Here is a 17,286-nt window from a genome sequence, read left to right on the forward strand (position 1 = left end):
TCTGCAGGGTTGGACATGTCGGGATCTAAGTAAACTCCTACTGGGGTGGGGGTGGGGGGAAGTGGTTATTTCCCCGAGCTACGGGTCTCTTTCATGGCAAGCCTCCATTTGCCTAGTCCCGCTAGGAAGGGCACCCTGGCCTTTGGCGCTCGGCTCCCGAAAGGTAGTGTGGGGGATAACTACGGTAATGAGGCAGGAGGAGGGCTGAGCCAGCCCCCTCCGCAGCAGCAGCAGCGCGCCGCGCGGGCTTTTCCACTGCGCAGCAACTACCGTAGGGAGGAGGAGGGGCGGGTATATTACGTGCGCGACGCCGCCCCGACGAGAGGACGTTGCGTGCTCGCTCGCGCCAGGCGAGTCTCCGCGTCTCCCTCGCGAACTCGGTGAAAGGAATTGGCGCCGTTCGACTCCAGGCGGGTCCGCTCTGCAGCACGAACCCCCCTCCAGCCGCAGCCGCAGCCGCCGCCCGGGGCCGAGGAGCAGCCGCAGCAGCCGCCGCCAGTGGCCGTGTGAGCGGAGCCGAGTCGCAGTCAGCGCCGAGCGGTGAATTGGGGCCCTCACGATGAGTTCTTCGCCAGTGAACGTGAAGAAGCTGAAGGTGTCGGAGCTAAAGGAGGAGCTCAAGAAGCGGCGCCTCTCTGACAAGGGCCTCAAGGCCGAGCTCATGGAACGGCTCCAGGCCGCGCTAGACGACGAAGAGGCCTCCGGAGGCCGCCCCACCTTGGAGCCCGGGAACGGCAGCCTGGACCTGGGCGGGGATTCCGCCGGGCGCTCGCACTCGCAGCCCTCGGGAGCAGGCCTCGAGCAGGAGGCCGCGACCACGGCCGACGAGGAGGAGGAGGAGGAGGAAGAGGAGGAGGAGGAAGGAATCGCGGCCCTGGATGGCGACCAGATGGAGCTAGGGGAAGAAAACGGGGCCGCGGGGGCGGCAGATTCAGGCCCGATGGAGGAGGAGGAGGAGGCGGGCGGCTCCTCGGAGGACGAAAACGGCGACGACCAGGGCTTCCAGGAAGGGGAAGACGAGCTCGGGGACGAGGAGGAGGAAGCGGGCGCGGGGGACGAGAACGGACACGGGGAGCAGCAGGCTCAACCGCCGACTACGCCGCAGCCGCAGCAGCCCCAGCAGCAGAGCGGAGCGGCCAAGGAGGCCGCGGGCAAGAGCGGCAGCCCCACCTCACTATTAGCCGTGACGGTGGCGCCTCCTTCGGCAGCGAAGCAGGCCCAGCAGCAGGCGGGAGGCAAGAAGAAGGCGGAAGGCGGCGGCGGCGGCCGCCCCGGGGCTCCGGCGGCGGGTGAGTGGCGTTTGGGGAATTGGGAGAACGGGGGGGGGGGGGTGGTGGTGGGGGAAGAGCACTAGGACCGCGGGCCCGGGGTGGGGGGGAGGCCCGGGGCGGGGTGGGGACCGTGCCCCGGGGCCGCCACCCGGTCTCCCCCCCCTCCCCCCCCGGATGGCGGTGGGGGGGGTGGGGAAGCGGCTGGGCCAGGGCCAGGGCCGTAGGTACGGTCGGCGGGCGAGGAAAGGGCGGAGGCGCCTCTGCTTTTCCCGGTGTCCGGGGCTGCGGTTGGGGGAGGGGAAAGGGGGGGGCGGTTGCGGGGGAATCCCAGATTAGCCGTGAGGTCTTGGGCGGTGTGTTAGTGTGTATGTGTGACGGCGGCGCCACCATTATCTGGCTCGAGAGCCAGGGGGAGCTGCAGCTGCCGCTGGAGGGGGAGGAGCGGCCGCTGGCGGCGGGAGAAGGCCCCCCTGTCCTCGGCGCTGCTGCGTGCGCGCGGTGCGGGCACATGTCTCCGCACTGGGGGGAGGGGAGGGAAAAGGGAGGACGATGGGAGGGGGGGTGGAGATCGAGGTCCCGGGGCGGGCGCGCGGTGGCGGCTCGAGCTCTCACGTTGCCGCCGTATTGTGCAAGGAACGCAGGGGCTCTGCCGTGACGTCACTTCCGGTTGGCGGTCCCGGCGGGGAGGGGGCAGGGGTGGGGTGGGGTAGGGGGGAGAGTTAGAACGAGGATCCGTACAATGCGGCCGCGGGGAGCGCGGGCCCAGCCGGAGTGGGGGGAGGGGAGAGAGAAAAAGCTCGGAGCCCCTCCTCCTCCTCCTCTCTTCTCTGTGCTCTCATTGGGATACACGTGGGCTCTGCTTATTCCGCGCTATTCTCTGTGGCGCTCGCTGGAATCATCGAGTAGCCGGGGAGATTTGCGCTATCTCTCCGCTGCGTCACGAACTACAATCCTGCTCCAACCCGACTGCTCCTTCAGTTCGTAAATGGTTGGCCAATTAAGGGATTATTGAAACCGGAAAAAATGGCAGGTTAACGCGGCAAGCTTTTTAAGCTGTCCGTATTACAAACGGAATAGGCTCTTCTTGGGGTCAGCGGGGGTTTTGTTTCTTTAATTTAAAAAAGATGTCCTAATCTTTGTAGGAGATGGCAAAACAGAACAGAAAGGTGGAGACAAAAAGAGAGGTGTTAAAAGACCTCGTGAAGATCATGGCCGGGGCTATTTTGAGTACATTGAAGAAAACAAGTATAGCAGGTAGGGAAGTTTATCTGATCTTCACGGAACAAATGATTTACAAATAATGAGAAAGCTATATCGGAGATATTCTCTTTTTTCAGAGCTAAATCTCCTCAGCCACCGGTTGAAGAGGAAGATGAACACTTTGATGACACAGTGGTTTGTCTTGATACTTGTAAGTGGATATCCTCCAATCTTCTTAATTTTGTTGCATAGAACCAAAAATTTACTATTTTTTTAGGAAATTTGAATTTGTGAAAAATTTGCTTGAAAAAGTGGTAAGGCATAAGTAAAATGGTATTTTAAAATTTAGTCATGTTTTGGTCTGGAAACTCCATAGCAACTTGATGCTTTTTTTTTTCTCTCTTGAAGCATGGAATATTTAGGTGATTAACTTTTGAATAGAAAAGGTAATTTGTAAATATATTCTCATTTTGTCTGTGAGGTTTATAAGAAAATGTAATAAGTATCTGGTGGGAAATTAACAATTGACCTATTGGGACTAGTATTTATTGTAAACTCTTAAAATTTCATTTAGTGCTTTTAGGACCTCCATTGTTTGAATTTTTTGGTACTGGGAGTTACCAGATTTATCTTTACTAATGACTTTTCATTTAGTTCACAAGTATATTCCCTTTTTCTAACAATTAAACTGTAACATTACTTTTTCAATAACTGCTGTTTTGTTCTCAATTGCAGTTCAGTAGCTGCTGCTTTAACATAAGTTGGTGTCTTCCAAAGACCTGGGGCAGCAGCAGTGGCTATCTCTGGGCCACTAGCTTTCTTCACCAGCGAATGGTATCAAGGGCAGCACTGTAATGCTGCTACTTTTACCCAGATGGGTTGTAATTCATTACGTGGAAGCATTGCAAACCTATAAGTGGGCCTTGGCTGTCTGTTAAGTTAATTTTAGTGGTTGTGTGTCATTATTTGGTCAACATTTGCTAATATAGGTGGTTTATTTGGAAGAAAGGGTAGAAATAGGAATTGGTATTCAGGCAGGTAAAGTTGTGTTCTGCAAATATTTTTAAAACTTGGGATTGTTTTAACTCCCCCAAATGGGAATTTTTAGTGGAAACAGTGAAAAGGAATTGGGACTTAAGGTGGGTGGGTAGAACAACAGTACCAATGAGAGTCTTCCATTTTAAAGCTGTCAGTATTCAGGTTTCGGTTTCTTTAAATATTGGGCCCAAAGTAATATACATAGTGGAAATAGTGATCATTAGAAAACTGTAGTGTAAATTAGTTTTTCTTTTAATGTAAGAGGATAGAATTACCAAGATCTTATTAATTTTGTTCATTATGCCTCCATTTTGTAAAGAGGAAAAAAGTTCAGGTCAGCCAGGCTAGTTGGCGCAGCAATATTCCATCTTTGGTATAAAAGGGTATAGGAATACCATGGGTAAACAATCTAAAGAGACTTCTAATCCATTATTTTATCCAACAACTTGAGTTTTCTTTACCTTGAAAGGAATTTACCTATTCTGACACATCAAAACATGCTAATAAGCAGTAAGTAGCCCCCACACACCCAATTATGCATGGAGCAATGGTCCTGAATGATGGAGAAGTAGCTATGTCCTTATTATGATCTTGAGGGGAAGGTGCTTAGTGACTTTCTATAAATATTATCATGACAATATTGAGATTTAATTCATAAGTCTTTGAAGAAAACTTAGAATGTTGGGCCCTGAGGTAGTCGTTAATATTTACAAAGGGCTGAGACCCACAACTCACACCCTATTTAACCAGTTGGTCATGGCCTCCCTACCTTGAATTGTGTTGTGGCACTGGTAAATGCTACCTGATTCTGGCATGCTTCACTTTGTGATTTCCTGCTATCCTCTGCTGCTTGGCTCTAAATCAAGGTAAAGAGCAGAGCAGGTATGTATGAACATCACATTGTCTTCATTACCTGTCTTAAGTGGTTTTTTTTTTTAAAGTGTACATATATAAAACCATGGAGATTTATCTTTTATTTTTTTGTCTGATTTGCCGCCTTCCAGTTTAGAATTTGGCACAAGAGATTTTTGGCGGGAGTGGGGTTTTTATTTATCTCTGAATAGTTCAGATAGGGTAATGGATTCATCCCAATTTAAAGTATTTATGAAGCATCAAGAAAGTTGTAATACTTTGGGGGTTTTGTTTATATGGTCCTTATACTTAAAAGTCAGGGCAAAAGAAAATAATAGATATTTGTTATGCTTACAGATAATTGTGATCTACATTTTAAAATCTCAAGAGACCGTCTCAGTGCTTCTTCACTTACTATGGAGAGTTTTGCTTTTCTTTGGGCTGGAGGAAGAGCTTCTTATGGAGTTTCAAAAGGGAAAGTTTGCTTTGAGATGAAGGTAAAACCAAATTTTGTAAAAAAGGAGTCCTTGTTGCAATCTTTAATCTTTGGCAATTATTTTTAATTCAAGTAAAACCCTAAACATTGATTTTTTTTCTATGGGCTGCAAAGGAAGTTATAAAATCATTATGTGTAACACAAATTTGGGGGAGAAATCTTGTGGGATTGGACTAGAATTGGATCACACTTAGTTTTTATTTTTACAGTAGGAATGGGGAACAAAATATTTCAGTTGAAAGCTTATGTTAAAACATGAGAGCCACATTGCATGAATAAGTCCAAAATTGCCAGTTGCAAAAAGGTTAGGAAGAGTCTCTCCATCATAGCAGCAGTCAATATCAAAATAGACCTCGATTTCTCTTTCCTAGTCTATATACAGATTTGGTGATTTATCTCCCCTTTAGGTCACAGAAAAGATCCCAGTGAGGCATTTGTATACAAAAGATATTGACATACATGAAGTCCGGATTGGCTGGTCACTTACAACCAGTGGGATGTTACTTGGTAAGACCATCTGTGTGCATTGTGTATAAAATATATATATGTCTCACCGCAAGTTAGCTTAAGTTTATAGTTAAAATTTTAATTCATAATAATAAGGCTAGATTCCTATTTACTAAGTTTTATGTCTGCTTTCAGGAAATTTCCACATAGAGAATAATCAGTTACCAAGTACCCAGAATTGATGAGAAAGCAGGGCTATGTAGTATACAAGCCTTGATTTTTAAATTTTCTTTATCCCCAGCCTCCCAAAGGGAAAGTGCCATCTGAATCAAAATAAGAGTTCATATTGGATTTGTAATAATTCTAACAACTGCAGACTAAATAAGTTTTCCACTTTTTTAGGTGAAGAAGAATTCTCTTATGGGTATTCTCTAAAAGGAATAAAAACATGCAACTGTGAGACTGAAGACTATGGGGACAAGTTTGATGAAAATGATGTGATTTCATGTTTTGCTGTAAGTTTTAACTAAACACAATTTTAGATGTGTTCTTAAATATACCATTAGAATTAGATTAGAAAACTGCTCAGAGAGTGTGAGTGTTCTTTCTGGGGAATAAGAGAAGCCATTGGTTTTTAGCAGTTTGCAACTGTTCAGAAAGTCATCAAAATAAAACATGGGCATATAAACTACTGATTCTTAAAAGTTTACTTCTGAAATTTGACTGGATTGTGGAATATATCAAAGACTTGTTACTGAAATATTAATCTTTTGACAGAATTTTGAAGGTGAAGAAGTGGAGCTTTCCTATGCAAAGAATGGACAAGATCTTGGTGTTGCTTTCAAAATTAACAAGGAGGTTCTGGCTGAACGACCTCTTTTCCCTCATGTTCTCTGCCATAACTGTGCAGTTGAATTTAATTTTGGTCAGAAGGAAGAGCCATATTTCCCAATACCTGAAGAATATACTTTCATTCAGAATGTCTCCTTAGATGATCGAGTTAGAGGGCCAAAAGGACCAGATGAGAAGAAAGATTGTGAAGTGAGTGGCAGTCTTTTGTCTGCTTAAGTCCCTTTGAGGTTGACTGTCTGGCAATTCTATATTGCTCAGCAAAGTTTTGGAACTAGCAGGTTAATCTGAATCTGAAAATTTACTTCTAAGTGCAGCGATTGCTAATTTCTCCTACTCTATCTTCATTTAGATGGTATAAATATTTAGTGTTATTTGTGTTTTAAGTGCAGAGGGGTATTTCTGGCACAGTCGATTCTTTCCTCTTTGCATTTAAATATCTGATATTTGTATGTTGGAAAGCCTAGTCATATAAAACAGATCGATATATCTTGCTTAGGTCCAGATGCTAACATTATAAAGTTGTGACAAGTGTTAAAACTCTTACCCTTTTATAGATGAGGAAACTGAGGCTAAATGAATTGGTCAAAGTTAATGACTGTTAATGTCAGAGTTCTTGATGAAGGGTTAAACAGTACAACAGTTTTTCCATGGCAGCCTACTGACAAAATGTTAGGAATTAGATGGAATTTTTTTAATACACTTCCCTTTTTCATAAAAGTGGTCCCATGAACAACAAAAATAGTGAAAGTCTTCTGTATAGTACTGGCGATAGAGTAATACATACAATTCCCTTTGTCATATGTTTATTTATATTTTGGAGTAGGGAATATAGCATTTTAATTTCTTGAAAGCTTAATTTTAAAAGGTCAGCCTAGCCTTTTGGGTATGCTTGGACCAGCAAAATAGCATGTTTTTGTTGTCTTTTGATTGCAGGTTGTGATGATGATTGGCTTGCCAGGAGCTGGAAAAACCACCTGGGTTACTAAGCATGCAGCAGAAAATCCTGGTAAATACAACATTCTTGGAACAAACACTATAATGGATAAAATGATGGTAAGTAATTTATCTATAATTCAGGAAGTCTAACCTGTTAATTTGAAATCATTGACTTTTTTGTCCTGATTAACAATATGAAATTTGTTGCTTAAAATAGACTTCATTATCTTAATTGCGCTATTTGGAGTTCAGTTCTAAGTTGAATAGTCGACACTGTTTTGTGTAGGTCTTTTAAAGGGCAAGTACCTTAAGAGATGGAGTTGATGCTTGTATTAATTTAAAACTTAAGTCAGTTTAATAATTGTGGGTATTTATGTCAAACTTAAGAGAATGTCTCCTTAATAGGTGGCAGGCTTTAAGAGACAGATGGCTGATACTGGAAAATTGAACACACTGTTGCAGAGAGCTCCACAGTGTCTTGGAAAATTCATTGAGATAGCAGCTCGTAAGAAGCGGAACTTTATTCTGGATCAGGTATGCTGTGGCTTTAAGTTTGGGGTTTTTCACATAGGTTATTTAAGAAGTCTAACCTAGAATGTTCAAAGAATTGGGCATACTCTTTCCATAATGTTTTGGTGAGAGTTATTTTAGTCTTAGTATGGCACTTGGCACATAGCTATGTACTATTGCCTCATAAACACTGGTAGATGTTCACAACAAATGGATGAATTTTCTCTTTGCAGCTGACAATTGCTGTCAAATTTATTGTTACATAACCTTTTTTTCAGACAAATGTGTCTGCAGCTGCCCAGAGGAGAAAAATGTGCCTGTTTGCAGGCTTTCAGCGTAAAGCTGTGGTAGTTTGCCCAAAAGATGAAGACTACAAGCAAAGAACACAAAAGAAGGCAGAGGTGGAAGGGAAGGATCTTCCAGAACATGCAGTTCTCAAAATGAAAGGCATGAAATTTTGTTTTGATACCTTCTAAAGGCAATTGTTTAGATGCTTAGGCCTTTACAAGAAGTTCTTTTGTAATCCTCAAAACCAGAACACATTTTCTGTTAATAATGTATTGACTCCTGTTATAAATTCTGGTATCATTACTTCGTCCATTTAGCTTTGTAATTTTTTCTTAACCTGGAAAGATTTTTATTTAGCCAAAAAATTAAAGGATAAAACCACACGAATTAAGAGAATATAGCAATTTCTGGTTAAAGCTTAAAATATTTTTGAATGTTTAATACTGTTTATTTTCTTCACTTATAGGGAACTTTACACTGCCAGAGGTAGCTGAGTGTTTTGATGAGATAACCTATGTAGAGCTGCAGAAAGAAGAAGCCCAAAAGCTTTTGGAGCAATATAAGGAAGAAAGTAAAAAATCTCTTCCTCCAGAAAAGAAACAGAATACTGGCTCAAAGAAGAGCAATAAGAATAAGAGTGGCAAAAACCAGTTTAATAGAGGAGGTGGTCATAGAGGTCGTGGAGGATTTAACATGCGTGGTGGAAACTTTAGAGGAGGTGGTAAGTTTTTTAGTTGTTTCCTACAGCATTTCTAAATTGGGCTAAATGAAATGATTCAGTAATTGAATTGAAATATAAATACTTGCATTTTCATCTGAACCTAAACACCAAATAATTTTGTCTATAAAGTAGAGCAAAAAAGGATAACGCATTAATCTTTGAATCTATTTAATACAGCTTAAGTATTTTTAGTAGTCATTATACTTTGAAATTTTGTCTCAGCTTACTTAGTATTGGGAATTATTAGAACCTGCTATTAACCCAATCCAGCCATTTGTGATTTGACATTAAACTTGAAATTTGACTAAATATGAAAGCATATGGTAGTCTTAATAAGCGTATTTTAATTTAAACCTTAGTCTGTAACGTAACCCATTTCAAAAATATGATTGAGTTCCATTTAAATTGTGTTAAATATTTAGTTTGCTCTGTGTGGATTTACAAAGATGTTAAAATTTCCTTTCCTTTCAGCTCCTGGAAATCGTGGTGGTTACAATAGGAGGGGAAATATGCCACAGCGTGGTGGCGGTGGAGGAGGAAGTGGAGGAATTGGTTATCCATACCCTCGTGGCCCTGTTTTTCCCAGCAGAGGTGGTTATTCAAACAGAGGCAACTACAACAGAGGTGGAATGCCCAACAGGGGAAACTACAACCAGGTAATCTTTCCTAATATCTAGAGGTATTACACTGGCTTTCTGAATAAATTGTGGTATGGGTTCTATTTTATAGGATAGTTGAGCTTTAAAATTAATTGTAGACCAATAAAGGTTGAAAGTACTTTATTTGAGATTTGTTTCTGTTGGTACAGGTGTCCTAAACTTTTTTGTTTTTAAGAAACCCAGTAACCCAACATTCATATAAACATGTTACATTTGCTTGGATTCTTCAGAATATGAAGATGCTTACCCTTTAAAGGAATTTAATTTTGAGAATTTAAGAGCTCCATAAGATAAAGTTGGCTGAAAATTTTAGGTGACAAAGGCACTTTAAAAGGTGTCAGGTTGCCAAATTAGTGATAAATCATTTGAGATCGCAGTAGGAGGAGCCCTTGATAAAGGAGTACTGTTTAGGTGACCTGTTTCTAATCTGTGGTGGTTCCCCCCCACCCCCATCCACATCATCTTCAAGTTAAGATGTTGGTAGAATTAGTTTTTAATATTTTGTGACCTCCATCACCTATTTTATGTTTTTTTTTGTTTTTTTTTTTAGTGAGGCAATTGGGGTTAAGTGACTTGCCCAGGGTCACATAGCTAGTAAATGTTAAGTGTCTGAGGCCGGATTTGAACTCAGGTACTCCTGACTCCAGGGCTGGTGCTCTATCCACTGCGCCACCTAGCTGCCCCTCCATCACCTATTTTAGAGAATGGAACGTGTTGTACAAGGACAAATAATGTATTTGTTAGCAGTACTTAGATTAATTTTTTTTGCCCCTCTAGAACAACTTCAGAGGCCGAGGAAACAATCGTGGCTACAAAAATCAATCTCAGGGCTACAACCAGTGGCAGCAGGGTGTAAGTAATTTTATGCACTTTCCACTTCAAATTTATTTGTATCTTGAGTTGGAACGAGAATCAGTCCTGAAAACTCTTCCACTGGTTACCAAAATGTTAAAATGCAATGGTGAAGTCCCAAACTGGCACTAGCCAGCGTTTGTGGAAGTTCTTCCTGCCCAAAATTCATCTCCAGGTACAACAAAACTAGCCTAATTTGATAGTTAACAAATTGCTATTTAATATATGTTATTTAGTTTTAGCTAACCAGGTCCTGGTGTGCCCTTTTATAATGTGTTGATCATTTGGGGATATTAATGCTATAATTAAATATGGTGTTTAAATGAAATCAGAGGTAAGACAGGTCTAATCTGTTCTAGCAGACACATTTTGCTCTGCGTTAGATTCAATGTCATATCCTAAAAGCAACTTGAGTGGCTTATTGATGTGTTTTTTCTTTAAAAAAAACAAATTTTCTCTTGCAGCAATTCTGGGGTCAGAAGCCATGGAGTCAGCATTATCACCAAGGATATTATTGAATACCCAAATAAAAACGAACTGATACATATTTCTCCAAAACCTTCACAAGAAGTCGACTGTTTTCTTTAGTAGGCTAACTTTTTAAACATTCCACAAGAGGAAGTGCCTGCGGGTTCCTTTTTTAGAAGCTTTGTGGGTTGATTTTTTTCTTTTCTTTTTTGTACATTTTTAATTGCAGTTTTAAAGTGAATCGTAAGAGAACCTCAGCATTGTGCACGATAAGAGAATGTGTCAGTATTTCAGGGTTCTACATTTTATCTGTAAAATGTGACTTTTTTTTTTACCACAACAAAAGTAAAATGTTGCTTTGTACCTGGTGTCTTTTATTAAGATTTACTCCCCCCATTTCTCACCGAGAATAACAGTCGGGAGTCATTTGTCACAATACAATAGAAATGTTAGCAACCAGATTCATGTAAGGGCTTTAGTGGTCCTCATGAATTTCACGACTTTGTACTGCTCACATTACACTCCATCCTCTCTGTAGTTTGGTGGGTAGAGGAGGGGGTAAACTAAGCAGTAGTTCTTGGCAATAACTGGGATGGGTTTTTATGACAATGGAATTGGCATAGCTGGGGAATTGAAGGTAAAACTTGGAGCCAAATAGGGAAGATGGAGTGTATGTAGAAGGGCTCTTTAAAATGTAAAATTCGGTTGCATTATCTGTGGAGGCTCAAACTTGTGAAGGTACAACACCATAATTTTTTTCCATTTGTTCTGCATTTTGATTCTGAAAAGAAAGCTGGCTTTGCCCATTTCTTATTAAACAAAACTTGTTGTAAATCCAGTTGTCTAATGGGATCTATATGAAGTTAGCTATGTCTGTATACCCCTTCTCCCACAAAATACTGTATACCTAGTGTGCTTGTAGTAGTTAACTCCACCATCTTTGTAAGCTAATGAAATTGTGAGTCACCCATTTATATCTAATTTTTAATCATGTCAGTTCTTGAATGGGTATCTCCTTAGCCTGCTGATTTCTTTTTCTTTCTAAAGAAAGTGGGTGGAGAAATTAATTTAGACGTTTTGTTTGCAATAAAATGAATTCATTTTACTCTTGTTTGGGATTCTCGCCATCAAGGTTCAAAATCCCTTTAAATCTCTCCAGAGGGGGAGAATTTATAAGTGTGTGCTTTCTGGACAGCTTCATTTCTCTGCACTTGGAACATTTAGGTTTTAAAAACTTAAATGTATACTGGCAACTGATTTATTTAGAAATACTGATGTAAAGTTGTATTTTCCCCCCGCCCCCAAGACTTTAAAATGTTAGGAGGGGAAAGGGTACTGGCTGGGAGAAGTTAATACTGTTTTATCATTACATATTAAAAGATGTTAAAATTGCTGTCCACAAATGTATTTATAGTACATGTAACCCGCTGTATGGGAACAATTGCTTTTAGAAGCTATTGATCATATGAGCCAGTCATCATTGATTCACTACTACACAACACTGCTAACTTAATATTATAGCTATGTGATAATTAGATCCCCTAATTGTAATTTTATTGGGTTTGCACAGAACACAAATTTTAAAGGACTCTCACTATGAAGTGAGGAAACAGGAGTCAAACTGTAGAACTAAAATTTGACTTCAAGCTTTTCTTTCCCAGTTTAGGTTGTTAATCAGCATTACTTTTAATGGATTTTCTAATTAATAGTTTTATTGTGTTAGTTGTTTTATATAAAATTTTAAGCTTTTTCCAAGGACAGGAATCCCATTTTAGAAGATTTCTGTGTTAAGTGACTGTTAGGGTTTATTCAAAATTAGTTGAAACAAAAACAGTCCTATCAACTTTTGTAGTTAAAAGAAGACCCTAGCAAATATTGAAAAATGGCAGTAGTAAGGGACATAAGCTACTGAAATAGTGGGTTATTACTAAGATGAGAGGAATTGGTTTGTTATTCACTTACTATATAAATTTGGGGTGGGGGGGCTAAATTGTTAGTGTTTTCCCCACTTTTAAATACTATTTAAAAAGCCCAGCCACATAGACTTTATAGGTGTGGTGTCTTAACTAAGATTTGGTATTTTGGAAATTTAAGTAGTGCTTATCACAATTATAAGACATCACAATATCAACCAGAATATCTCCCATTACTATCTGATTTTCTTTTCAGAAAGAGGAAGTATCATGCAAGTCAGATTTCCATGCATTCTGATTTATCATGTAATTAGCCCTTCAGAATAGGTAGTAGAATTATCCTCAAACATTAAGGAATCTGGCTCAGAGAGGGAATTGTCCAAATAACACAGCCAGGAAGTGGACAAGGTCTTCTGACCTAGAAGTCTGATGGTCTGGCACTAGGTAATATGCTATACATAAATTGGGCTTAGCAGGCAGCTGCCAACTAGAAAAATGTAAAACTCTGGGACTTTTTCAACAAGAAAACTACTTGGGTAGGAGTTACGAATTCATATAATACTTTTTTTTTTTAGTGAGGCAATTGGGGTTAAGTGACTTGCCCAGGGTCACACAGCTAGTGTTAAGTGTCTGAGGCTGGATTTGAACTCAGGTATTCCTGACTCCAGGGCTGGTGCTCTATATCCCCTGTACCACTTAGCTGCCCCAATATAATAAGACATTTCACCCAAAGTAAGACTAAGAATGAGGTTAAAGTATGGATTTTCCTTTTTCCCATCTTCCTCCCAATAAAGGACAAAATGCATCAAAATAATTTAGGATTTTATGATGAATTAATCCAATACAATATTTTTACTCTACACTGACCAGTCTAGTTACTAATTATTTTCAAAGAGAAGTAAAGATGGCAGTGCATTTTTGATAAAGTAGGTTGGAAGCAATTTGAAGATTGAATGATTTGAGGTTAAATTGACAGTTAAGGAACTGACGTTTAAGAATTGTATTCAGGGTTTAAAAAGGGATAGCATCTATGACAAAAGATGAAGGGTAGCAATATAGCACAGTACCTAAGGAAACAGCATCTGGAAAGATTCCATTGGGTTTGCTCAATATTGATCAGACCTTGGCAAGTAGCTGTTGTGTATGATTTATAATTTAAAGAGCACAGGAACAAGTTGATGTTCAAGTATGTTAAAGAGTACTTAACCAAAGCATAACTTAGTGACTTTTTTTAAAAAAAGAATGGCTAGGAGAAAGGAATTTCAGATGAATGAGGTTATTTTTAGATAACCATTAAAGGTTGGACAGAAAGGCTTGAGTAATCAAGGAAGATGTGGAGGTCTGTATAAATCACATAGGCTTATTTTCCTGGAATTGTTTGGTTGGTCCTGCCTGAAGTTCAGAATATGAGGTTAGTTCGAAGCAAGTACGAGCCTTGTGGAAAGTGGTTGTTGGTCTTTGTAATATTTTGTGCTTGTTTTATTTAGCAAAGGTATCAGGAGTCCTTATTTTTTGAGGATGCTGGTATCTTTATTGATTATGGGTTTTGGGGAACAATTCCTATTCCGGATAGTTTGAAGTGACTGTAAGTGAAATATAGTTTGTTACTAAATTGACTATCAGAAAAGATTTTTTAAAATTCTGGTTATTAATGAAAACTGGGCAATAGAAAAACAGGTCAAAAGCAGCAGAGTAAATACCTAGTTAGGCATAAATATTTGTAACAAGAGTTAAATTACCAATAGGCTGCATTGCTTAAAAATTGAGAATAACTTTTAAAATGAGCTGTCTTAGTGTACTAACTTTAGAGTTGATTTACATCCCCCCCCCCCTTTTTAGAGGCCTATGGAGGTTAAATGACTTTATGAAGTACCAATACATCCAATACATTACCAATACAGTGCCACACTGCTCAGATATCAAAGTTGTGATTACCTTGTTACAGAGGCAATATAGATTTGTTGTAGGGTTCTGAATCCCTAACACAAAATCTTGGACAGGTGACTCATTCCTCCTACCTTTCTGTTGGTGGGCATTGATGAGCATAATGGGTTGAATACTTCAGATATTACAACTTCAATGGTACAACACTTAAATTCCTGGCTTCCTATTTCTTTTATAGTGTAAATGTTTACTTTCACAAAAATATTTAAAGAAATAGAAACTGAACCCATATACTTCACATCCTCAAAACATGTAGAATCTGGCTCAACACCAAATCAAGATATTTCTTTAAGGCCTATGTAATCCCACCTTTTAAAAACTCTCTTCCCAGTATAATAAACATAATTAAGGGGAACAGTTTGCTGTTGGGAGTGCTTTCCAAGGTCATAATGAGCTAATGACTCAGCAAGGAATAGCTTTTGGTTTGGGGCCTTTGAGTTTAGTCCTGAGCCATTCTACTTGTCTACAGCCTGGAACCTAAAGTACTTTCTACACTTGAAGAAAGCATGAAAATTTGACTTTCATTTTGCTCTTACGTACATGAACCAATAATGAAAACCAGAATCCTTCAATACACATACCTATACAATAAAATCAGTGCTTAGAAAATAATAGAAAAACACTAGTATACTTAAAATGTCTTCCCACCATGAGCATATCCTGAAATGCTTAATTTGTTAATTGTGGCCTCATTAAATTATGTAATTGCTGTTCCATTCTTAAAACCCTTACTTAGATTATAGTTTAAATTTTTATTTTTATATTTTGTGGGGTTGTGGGCAGGGGAAAAAACTTAATTCTTCAAGTTTGGATGTGTTTACAGTTTTGCCTATGATCTCTTTGACCAAATGAAGGTTTATTTTCTTAAGCTACTTTTCTGGACACATCTGCCGTGCTTCTATTTCCAAAATAGGCTAAGTTAAGATCTAGTCTTTTAAAGGCAGAGAGGAATTTCAAGAAATGGGTCGTTAAGCACTTAATACTCTTTAAATAAAGGTGACTATTGTCATGTGTCAAGTGTTTTGAGGCATGATGGGTTTTGCACTAAATCATCTATTCCTTCATATAGTCAGTGGGACACATTTGCAAAACCAGTATCTAGGTTTGGAATGTTTTCTGTACAAAAATTAGCCTATAGGACCATGTTCTAGCTATTGCTACTCCTGAATTGGTTTTACTTAACAGAATCCAGTTATTTTTATGGCATTAAACACTTTAATTTCATGTAATAGAATTCTATATATAGTGACACCCTACTTAATATGGCTCTCAAACTTTTTGAACATGGCTAGGAACTCAAGAAAGAAGGGGGGGGGAAGCTGACACAAAGTCATTACCAAATGTACATTATACTTGTACTAGGGAAGAAACCAAGTCTATTGACAGAATCAGGTATAAAATTAGGGTTAACAATTTTCCAAACTTTTGCTTTTCTTTAGCAAATTTCAAGTCTTTCAGATATGAAAGAATGGTAGAAACTTACACTGAGAAGTAACAACTGACATCAAAGGAAGAGACAAGAACGATTAAGTAAAAAATGGGAGAAATATGTCAAGAGGCCTGTAAACAGCCATTTAAACTTAGTTCATTAGCCTTTGAGTAAACTTAAAAATCATGGCTTAAGTCATAACAATGGGCCAAGACCTTAAAATGTTCAATATACCCTGTTAAATGGGACAGGGAAGTAATGTTTGGAATTTTCATCAAAGCATTTTTAAGGTTTGACACTTTAAGAGGTAAGCATCAGTTATCTGAAAAGTGCATTTATGTGGGACACCTCATTTCCCAGAGGGGGATAAATGTGGGGGTTGTGGGAGGGAGGATACACCAGCATTGTTTGGGAAAGAGATGTATTAGGAAATAGTCACTGCTTGATTGGATGACTTAACTGGTTGAGATAATTTTTAATTATAAATGGACTTGTAGCCATGTTAAGTTTTAAATTGTTTCAGGATTTATGTAAAATATACTGGCTTCAAATAAAATTGAAAACAACAAACCTTAATTAGAAAACGGGTAACTAAGAAGCAACAGCTAAGCAAAAGTCTTAGTGTTTACAAACATTATGCCAACAGTTGAAAAAACTTGGCTCTTACAAATCAAAAAGTAAATGTCAGGCAAATGGGCTTAGTTTTTGGGGAAGGTACCTACCTAAAGACCCCATGTATATATAACCATCAAGTGGCAGTGATGTATCAAAAAACATAGAAATGGGATTTTTAGAGATAAGCTACTTAAGAATGAGGAAACTGAAGAGATGCTATTGAATACTGGATTTCAGGTACATTTATCACTTTATTTAGTCATTTGGTAACTAAAAATCCAATCCAGAATCGTACACTTCACATAACCAAAATGTTTTGTCTGCAATTAGAAGCCCCCTAAGATAATTGTTAGAAGACATTTTGAAGAGGCAGCTCTTTAAGTTTGCTTTGATTAGCAGTAGAATTCTAACTTTAGTTTCTTTATTTTCCTTTGTCTTACGAAAAAGATTTTGAAATGATGATAGTGCCGTACTTAAGGGCTTTCAATTGAATAGAGTTAAAACCCTACATTTAGGTTAAAAATTACCTATATAAGTATATATTAAAGAAACTTGGCAGTAATAGCAATTAATGAAGACCATGAGAATTTAAGTTCAATTTTAGGTTCAATTAGGCATTGATGATGCTAGGCTGTTTTAAGGGGTCTGTAACGGGAGGTAATAATCCATGATGAGATCAGTTGAATTGTAAACAGTGGCTAAATGCATTTATTCCAGGCCTTTCTCTTCTTAGTTTTTCAATAAGGTTTTATGCTGAAGCCTCATCCTGGCATGAAGATGAAGTTGGGTCCTTGA

The 17,286-nt window shown here is 39.5% G+C and overlaps 1 protein-coding gene across 1 annotated transcript; it reads left to right on the forward strand.

Moving 5' to 3' along the window:
* Positions 1 to 343: 343 nt before the first annotated feature.
* Positions 344 to 11,424, forward strand: HNRNPU (heterogeneous nuclear ribonucleoprotein U). Its single transcript, XM_043963986.1, has 14 exons — positions 344 to 1,289; positions 2,414 to 2,525; positions 2,609 to 2,682; positions 4,719 to 4,858; positions 5,265 to 5,364; positions 5,707 to 5,819; positions 6,082 to 6,345; positions 7,090 to 7,209; positions 7,498 to 7,626; positions 7,881 to 8,049; positions 8,357 to 8,611; positions 9,083 to 9,267; positions 10,048 to 10,122; positions 10,587 to 11,424. Exons 1-14 carry the CDS (start codon positions 560 to 562, stop codon positions 10,638 to 10,640), a joined length of 2,520 nt encoding a protein of 839 aa, XP_043819921.1. The 5' UTR covers positions 344 to 559; the 3' UTR covers positions 10,641 to 11,424.
* Positions 11,425 to 17,286: the final 5,862 nt, after the last annotated feature.

This window comes from Dromiciops gliroides, chromosome 4, assembly GCF_019393635.1.
Source record: "Dromiciops gliroides isolate mDroGli1 chromosome 4, mDroGli1.pri, whole genome shotgun sequence".
NCBI classification, from domain to species: Eukaryota; Metazoa; Chordata; class Mammalia; order Microbiotheria; family Microbiotheriidae; genus Dromiciops; species Dromiciops gliroides.

Excerpts from the sequence above, each read along its gene's own strand:
- HNRNPU (XM_043963986.1), top strand. The coding sequence starts at position 560 with ATGAGTTCTTCGCCAGTGAACGTGAAGAAGCTGAAGGTGTCGGAGCTA. Across the intron at positions 7,210-7,497 it reads CTATAATGGATAAAATGATG|GTGGCAGGCTTTAAGAGACA; the intron begins GTAAGTAATTTA and ends TCTCCTTAATAG. Across the intron at positions 9,268-10,047 it reads ACAGGGGAAACTACAACCAG|AACAACTTCAGAGGCCGAGG; the intron begins GTAATCTTTCCT and ends TTGCCCCTCTAG.